Source organism: Eschscholzia californica, unplaced genomic scaffold (genome assembly GCF_041429995.1).
Source record: "Eschscholzia californica isolate CP2 unplaced genomic scaffold, dmEscCali1.0.p SCAF_4, whole genome shotgun sequence".
Taxonomy (NCBI): Eukaryota; Viridiplantae; Streptophyta; class Magnoliopsida; order Ranunculales; family Papaveraceae; genus Eschscholzia; species Eschscholzia californica.
This window is the reverse complement of record NW_028238461.1, coordinates 41,659,054-41,666,959: the sequence shown is the minus strand read 5'-3', so window position 1 is coordinate 41,666,959 and position 7,906 is coordinate 41,659,054. Positions and strand designations below refer to the sequence as shown.

General features: G+C 35.7%; 1 protein-coding gene across 1 annotated transcript; it reads right to left on the bottom strand.

The window, feature by feature from the left end:
* Nucleotides 1–404: 404 nt before the first annotated feature.
* NST1 (NAC (No Apical Meristem) domain transcriptional regulator superfamily protein) lies at nt 405–2,189 on the bottom strand. Its single transcript, XM_086634698.1, has 3 exons — nt 1,858–2,189; nt 1,494–1,762; nt 405–1,318 (listed from the first exon to the last, which is right to left on the bottom strand). Exons 1-3 carry the CDS (start codon nt 2,039–2,041, stop codon nt 548–550), a joined length of 1,224 nt encoding a protein of 407 aa, XP_086490824.1. The 5' UTR covers nt 2,042–2,189; the 3' UTR covers nt 405–547.
* Between the last annotated feature and the right edge of the window lie 5,717 nt (nt 2,190–7,906).

The window sequence follows — 7,906 nt, the reverse complement described above, 5'->3', positions numbered from 1 at the left end:
CAAAACACACTTGCAAACATTCTCCACAGTGACATTGAAATGGAAGACATTGATTAAGAAAAGATAATGTTTGACAATGCCTTCCCAACATAATTCACCAAATCCCCTCAAGTTTTATTTCATAATAACAAAATATACATATATATATATATATATATATATATATATATATATATATATATATATATATTATCTCTCTCACTTGATTTTTTTCTCTCTCTACATTTCTTAACAAAAAGTGCAATACTTTTTTTTTTAAGAATCACAATGTTCAACTGGACTCTAACAACTCAAACGTTTCGACTACCACAGCTAAACGTTGGACTCAAGGACCAATGACGAACTTTGCTTCACCAACCTAAGTTGGTTCATTTTACTCTATACACATCACCTGTTAAATCACGTTTAATAATAAAAACTATACCATGTCATGTAATGATGTAATGACTGATGAGTTCATATAAAAAAAAAATAACAAGAACTATAATATCTTACTACATATTATGATATACTTTGATATATACCTAAGTGGATTCCATATATAGGGTTATACAGAGGAATTTGACACATGGCCGCTACCGCAAAGTGGGTCAGATGAAGATGAGGATGCCTGGCCGGTACCGGAGGTGAAGTTCCATAGATCAATTTCAGTGTTATAGTGATCATGAGGATTATGATATGTTGACCTAGTTGTGGTACTAATAACTTGTCCTAGTTGTTGTGAAGATTGTTGAAGAAGATCTTGATCATGGCAGTTGGTGCTGCTAGCAGTACAAAACTCTAGATTTGAGTCACCAAAACAAGCAAATTGCTTGGAAGTTTCAGCTTGTCCATTGAGATGAGAAGCAACAAGCCTATCTAAAGCAGCCCAATCATGACTTGGAACAACGATCGGGTCATAAACCGGGTCATGAAGATTTCTATTGTTCAAAGTTTCATCATAAACTTGCTCATCAAAACTGATGTGAATTGATGAGGATGGTAAAGTTGTAGGGCTTTCAAGAGCTGGGAGTTGCATGAATCTTTGATCGTTAATGCCATTACCAATAACTCTCTCAAATTGTCTAAGAACTCTCATATTATTGTTATTCATTTCTGATTCTTGCTTGCAAGTTCTTCCCATATATTTAAGAATCTGATCTAGAGCTCCATCACTACTACTAGAATTAAGCATTTGGGTCTTTGAATTCATCATCGACCTTGAGGAAGAATTACTCGACGGTTCATTGTCAGTTGATTTTTGGTGATTTTTCTTCTTAAACACGCGACAAACTACCCATCCTTCTTCTTGGATTGTTTCTCCAATTGAATTAGAAACCTGAAATTAAATATGCAGAATTCCTCAATAATGTATTTGAATACCTAAATTATTTACATTTTTATGGTTTGGTGAATTAATCTAGATACATAATTTGACTTGGAATTTACCATGGTATAAACAAAGACTAGTACATTTTTGTCTTTATACATATATATGGAGAGAGATATCTTACTATGCAATCGTTGGTGTTGTCGTCTAGTCGATATTCATGCATTATCCAGTCGGATTTTTGGCCGTGAGGAGCTCTACCTCTATAAAAGACTAGTGTCTTTCTCATGCCGATCCGTTTGATGCTGCTATAAATCACCTTATCTCTTCCGGTTGCTTTCCAAAATCCGGCCGTTGTTGCTCTATTAGTTCGAGTTCCAGTTGGATATTTCTTGTCTTTGTGACTAAAGAAGTACCAGTCATTTTGTGGGGTTGACCCTATTTTACACTTCTCTACAATCCACAAAAAAAAAAAAAGATCAAACTTATACCATATTTCATTTTGAAAATATGAAGTGAAGAAAGTAGTGGAGTATATAAAAATTAACCTTGAATATCCCATGGTTCAAGCTTGTTAAGATCAACATCTCTAATGACATCCAAATCAATCTTTTCATAAGCAACTTTCTTCTTCAAGTAGTAATGCAAGAGTTCTTCTTCAGTTGGATGAAATCTAAAACCAGGAGGAACTTGTGACTGACCATTCACTGATAAACTCATATCTTCCGGCATATTCGATTTCTCTTAATTAACAATCACTCCAATTAGCCTAATTATATCACTAAAGGAGTTAAAACTAGCTAGATATTACACACAACATTTTAGTTGGGAGAGAGAGAGAGAGAGTGAGAGAAAGAAAGGGTTGGTGTACCAAAAAGAGGTGTGGGGAGGGTTGTTATTTATATGTGAATATGGAGTTCATGAAATGTTCAATACTATTACATGAGAAGAGCTTTTCAATTTATGGTCATTGAAGTGTACCTATCTCTAGTGAGGGTTAGTTTCGTATGCTTAAAAGGAGTGAGAAGAACCATCCACCTAGAGAGAGAAAGTATGTGGGGTCTACATAAAAGTAATGATGGTAGTAGTAGTAGTAGTATAGTACTTGGTGAGTGAGAGAGAGAGAGAGAGAGAGAGAGAGAATTGGAAAGGAGACAACCATCCACCCTTTTTCTATAAGAAATATGACATTTGACCTTAAAAATCTCAAGGAAAAGCATCCCTGAAACTACCGTGATCCCTAAAGAATCTTCTGTTTTATTTCTTTCTTTCTCTCTCTCTTTTTATGTCTCCATTTCTCTTTTGTCTAATCACTTTTAGTTTCTCTCTCTAGATAGGAGCCGTGGATTGGTGATCTCGTTGAAGTTGTGCAACCACCGCAACGGGGCATCCAATCTGGGCATGCAAAGAAAGGATCAAGAAAGAGAAGATGAAGATGGTGTTGAAAGGTAATTAGTAATTTCTAGAAAAATAATTATCTATGTTTTAAGTATGTTTTTAATTACATAAGAGTTATGTTACTCAAGAGTCAAGAGTTATGTCAATCAAGACTTGAGAGTTTAGAAAATCAAAAGTTGGGAGTTTGTAAGTCTAAGAGTCTAGGAGTTATTGTAATAGTTATGTCTATCATCTATGATCTATATAAATAGATGTCTTTGTAATGAGAAGATATCAAGCAAAAACAAAAACAACATTCAACAATAGCATCTATTTCAATACAATTTAAGTTTAGCAATTATCTTCTTGTTAATCTTCTTGTAAGAACAAGTAAAGCACCCAACAGATGGATGGGGTCGGAGTATTGCACTTTCATGGCTACCCGTCGGCCAAGAAAAAACATGATAGGTTGTGACTATAGTCTTTTGTAGGTCCCCGTTGTTCACTCTCTCCTTGACTCCTCAATATCATATTTGCAATAGTCCTCCATCGTTTGGGAGAGGGGTCCAGAGCCTGGATTAGATATGTATGTTCAAATTCTCTCTGGGTTGAGACTTTTTAGGTATATGTCTGGGGCTTTGCTACATCCAGAATAGTTTCCGCGGAATAAAGATTTAGTAAATCAAGATTGACTTAGGGATCATATCTTTATTTTTAGCAAATTTTTTTACGAAAATGCTAAAATCACAAAGGATTTTGATAAAAGAAGGTTCCTAGCTGATGCGACGGTTGTGATATTCATCTCTCAATGGTTCAGATTTAGTCAAAATTTCAAACCACATCAACTGGGAACCTTCTTTTGTCAAAATCCTTTGTGATTTTAGCATATCCAAAAAATTTATTAGATTGGAAATAGCCATTAATCTTCATACTCCTCCACCACTACAACTTCGGACCATCACTATCAATTTCCGAATACCTTTTTTTTTTCTCTCTCTCTCTCTCCCTCTCTCTCTATATATTCTCTCTCTCTCTCTCTCTCTCTCTCTATTCTCTCTCTCTCTCATTTTCTATTTCCCTCCCTATCTATCTCTTTCCTGCTTATTCTCTCTCTGTATCTCCTACTCATTTTCTCTCCCTCTCTCTCTCTCTCTCTCGCTCTCTCTCTCTCTCTCTCTCTCTCTCTCTCTCTCCCTCGGTCTCCCCATCCACTGTCTTTCTCATTAAGACGAAGGGGACCTCGAGGAAGGTTTACAGTGAAACCCTCCTAAAGGGTTTCAGACTTTCGTGGTCGGTCGACCACGTAATGTTTCCTGGTCGACCGACCATGAGATGCATAGTGTACATCTCTTAGTCGTTCGACCATGAAATATTTTGTTATCAGCCAACACATGATTTCCATGGTTGGGCGATCGCGAAAAATTTCGTGCCCAACCGGCCACAGTGAGTGAGAAATCGAGAGAGAGAGAGAGAGAGAGAGAGAGAGGGAGAAAGAAAGAAGAAAGAAAAAAGACAGTTAGATAGAGAAAGTGAGACAAATTGAGAGAATGAGTAAGAGTGATAATGAGCAGGAAGGGAGAAGGAGAGGGAAAGATTTGAGGGGATGAAGATTAGGGGGAAAAAAAATAAAAGGTCAATTTTTTGATTCCTAAGGTTTCCGAAGTTTGATATTTCTTGTAGTTGTTGAACCTCTCTTTGATTGAACAATGTGTAGTATTCTGAATCCTCATTATTAATGAAATCAAAAGGGTCTCTACATTGATCAAAGTATCCTTTTGATGGACTAGAATCTCTTACTTGAACGAAAATAGATCTTCTAAAACTATATTGAACGGTTGACAATACATTTCGTACATTATTTAAAGGGTACCATTATTTAAATACTGTTCATCGTTTATTAACAACACAATGTCTAACCAAATCTATTTCTATCTTGATGCTTGTTGATCAACAATAATTACAATATTATGAAACCTCATTATACATTTGATTCCACCTACATATGCTTGTTCGCAAGTTATATAAATGTCCTCTCAACAAAAAAAAAGTTATATAAATGTCTCTTTAATATTTTTGCATCTCATTTCGTCTGAGTCTTTCCGCCTTTTGTTTTGCTCTCATCATGAAAATATAATATGGAGATACATCACAAATATATATATATGAAGATTCATTGTGAATATTTGAAAAATTGTTATAATTGACATCATTAAAAATATTTCAAGCCTTATGGATCATCTAATTAAAAACTCTAATGCCATCCCACATCGCCTAAAACTCATTTATTTATACATTTACTTTATTGATACCATATTAACACAAGTGATAAGGGATGAATTTCTACTTTTACCATAAATAGAGCTTGTGACAACCATGTCAATGTACAAGCAATGAGCAAACAATTGTTCAAGATTTTGGACTCCTCTTTTTACCTGCAAACCGTAACTGGTAATATAATTTTCTTTTTAAATGTGTAACGCCCCAAGCCTTAGCAGTTGCCGATATTGTCCCCGCTTTAACCACCTCACACAGGTACGGGGTTTTGTCCTTGGCGAAGGCACCACAAGCCTACCCAAAAGGCCTCGGTACTTACTAAGTTTGAGCTTACACATATAGCCCAGTCTCTGGACACTCTTGTCAGCAATGTGAGACTATTACAATCCCCCACCCTCAGCGAAGAGCCGTCCTCGGCTCTGATACCACTTTGTAACGCCCCAAGTCTTAGCAGTTGCCGATATTGTCCCCGCTTTAACCACCTCACACAGGTACGGGGTTTTGTCCTTGGCGAAGGCATCACAAGCCTACCCAAAAGGCCTCGGTACTTACTAAGCTTGAGCTTACACATATAGCCCAGTCTCTGGACACTCTTGTGAGCAATGTGGGATTATTACAATATGTAAACCAGATCATGTTGTAGATTTAAGCGGACCAATCCACAACACACAATTGGATCGGGTGGAGGGCACAAATTTTAGGTATGGGTCGCTTTAGCCGTCCGCACATCAATGATGTATGAATATATCTTAACCTTCCATGGCATATATTCTCTCATCTATCCCTTTATCTCTATTTACTATACACTAAATCCGAGCTTCATGGTCTGTAGTCTGTACTATATTTTCTCTTGTAGAACGGAACAATCATATATAAATTGGCACTAAGAATTTGGCCCTCGACCTCTAATTTCCAACTGCACATGTACATATTTTATTAATAAGAATCTAATAAAAAGTTATTGTTCCTTAAAATAAGTAAAAAAAAAAAAAAAAAGTTGCATAATTGATTAATAAAGTGCAAACTAGATTTTTTAGTTGGTCTGGCCGTCTGGAGAGATATGAAGTGATTGAGAAAATAGTTGGGAGAGGACAATTTTTGTTTTTAGCCTAAAATTAGTTAGGAGGCTACAACATTCAACCAAACAACCAATAGGAAATCATTAGGTTTTGAATATTACTATCTTAATCTTAGGTACGATTGCAACTACTAGAAGACATTCATATTCCACTTGACCATTTGCCAGTCTATAATCCTAAGACTCGATATAGAGAGAAAGATTCAACGGGCGAGATCGAGCAATACTATTCAAAGTTTTACAATGGGCAAAAATTCCATTAGTTGTCTATATGAGGGGGTTCTAAGGAGTAAAATTAATTTTTTTTAATGTTGAAGGAGGAGTAAAATTAATTGAAATTTTGTTAAGAAGCCTTAACTTAATGAACTCGAAGTTGGAGTTAATCTGTCAAGTGCACCACTGAGATATATTAAGATCCCTTGAAGTTCAACAACCAAAATCTAAGTTGAATCATTTTCTTCTGACAAAGTTTTATGATTGGGTGATCTAGGATTTAAAACCAGAATGAGTGAAGTTAGAGACACAACCAAAAAATATTATAAAAAAAAATATTATCAATAACAACACATTATATAGTACTGTACATATTATGGATGTCAGTTAAATTGAGGGTGGAGCGAGAATTTTACGTTGGGCAAGGATAACCATAAGTTAAAACTATAGAGAAAGTATTCCATTCATATGATTGATTTTGAAGGAGTCAATTTTTGGTGTGAATATTAATAATCCAAAAAATGGTCATCAATTGACTACGGTCAATAAGTCAAGAAAATGTTAAAAGCCCAATGGGTCCACCCATATCAAGTCAATTGAGAGATTGTAATCCGAAAGAGATCTTCCACTGAAGGCCTGAACAGAGGAGTCAGTACGTTTATGTGAGGCGCCTTAGCCATGTTGATGTAGATTGTTGCGGAAGCGTAAAAGTAATGGAATCCACCATTATTAAGAAACTAAACTAACGAAATAAAACTGATAAGATAACGATAAACAATAAACTTGATTAATAACTTGAATAATAATAAACTTGGTTGATAATATTCTCTGATCTGAATAACAAGGACAGACCTGACTTCCTTTTATATGAACTTAGAAACTTCTAGATAGACTCAAATTAGGATTCCTAAATATCAAAGATACTCAAACATAGAAAATTCTAAACCTGGACTTAGTAGGAAATACTAAAACATGGAAACTCCTAAACTCTAACCCTAATAGACTCGGCCATGAGGCCCTCTAACTAGTTCGGTCGTGAGGCCCGTCTCGATGGTCTCCATCATACTCCCCGACCGAGAACGAACTTGCCCTCAATTGAGACTCAACAATGCAATCCTTAATTCCCACTTCGAACGAACGGTGCATTGGGGTCGAAGGACACCCATTTGGACAAAATCACTAGCTTCAATCTCATAGTGCAAAGAATCTTGCAAAAATAAATGTAGGAAAGAAACTTCCAACAAATTGCAACATCTCCCGTCATCTTTTAATTTGATGAAGAGGACCACAAACACCACATAATATTTTATGGAAAAATCAACCTTGAATTTCTTCACTTGAACGATCTTCCCACGTTCATCTTCGTGTTGCTTATAAACCAAACTCCAATATGGCTTAATCAAATCTAAACTAGAATGAACTGACTTTTTCAAGCTAAAAGAGGATAATTCACTTCGTTCTTCTTTTTCCTCGGTCATTGAGAAAATTTTGTTCTTTTTGTCAATACTCCTTCAATACCATCGAACACGGTAACCGAAGTAACATTCGAGAACTGTCTACTTGATTCAATCTTTGTCTCCACATATGAAAAATATTCATCGACAGGAAGAAAAAAAATACCTGAAGATGCTTTTCAATGTAGTCCAATCGTCTAC

Excerpts from the sequence above, each read along its gene's own strand:
- NST1 (XM_086634698.1), bottom strand. The coding sequence starts at position 2,041 with ATGCCGGAAGATATGAGTTTATCAGTGAATGGTCAGTCACAAGTTCCT. Across the intron at positions 1,763-1,857 it reads TGAACCATGGGATATTCAAG|AGAAGTGTAAAATAGGGTCA; the intron begins GTTAATTTTTAT and ends TGTGGATTGTAG. Across the intron at positions 1,319-1,493 it reads ACAACACCAACGATTGCATA|GTTTCTAATTCAATTGGAGA; the intron begins GTAAGATATCTC and ends ATTTAATTTCAG.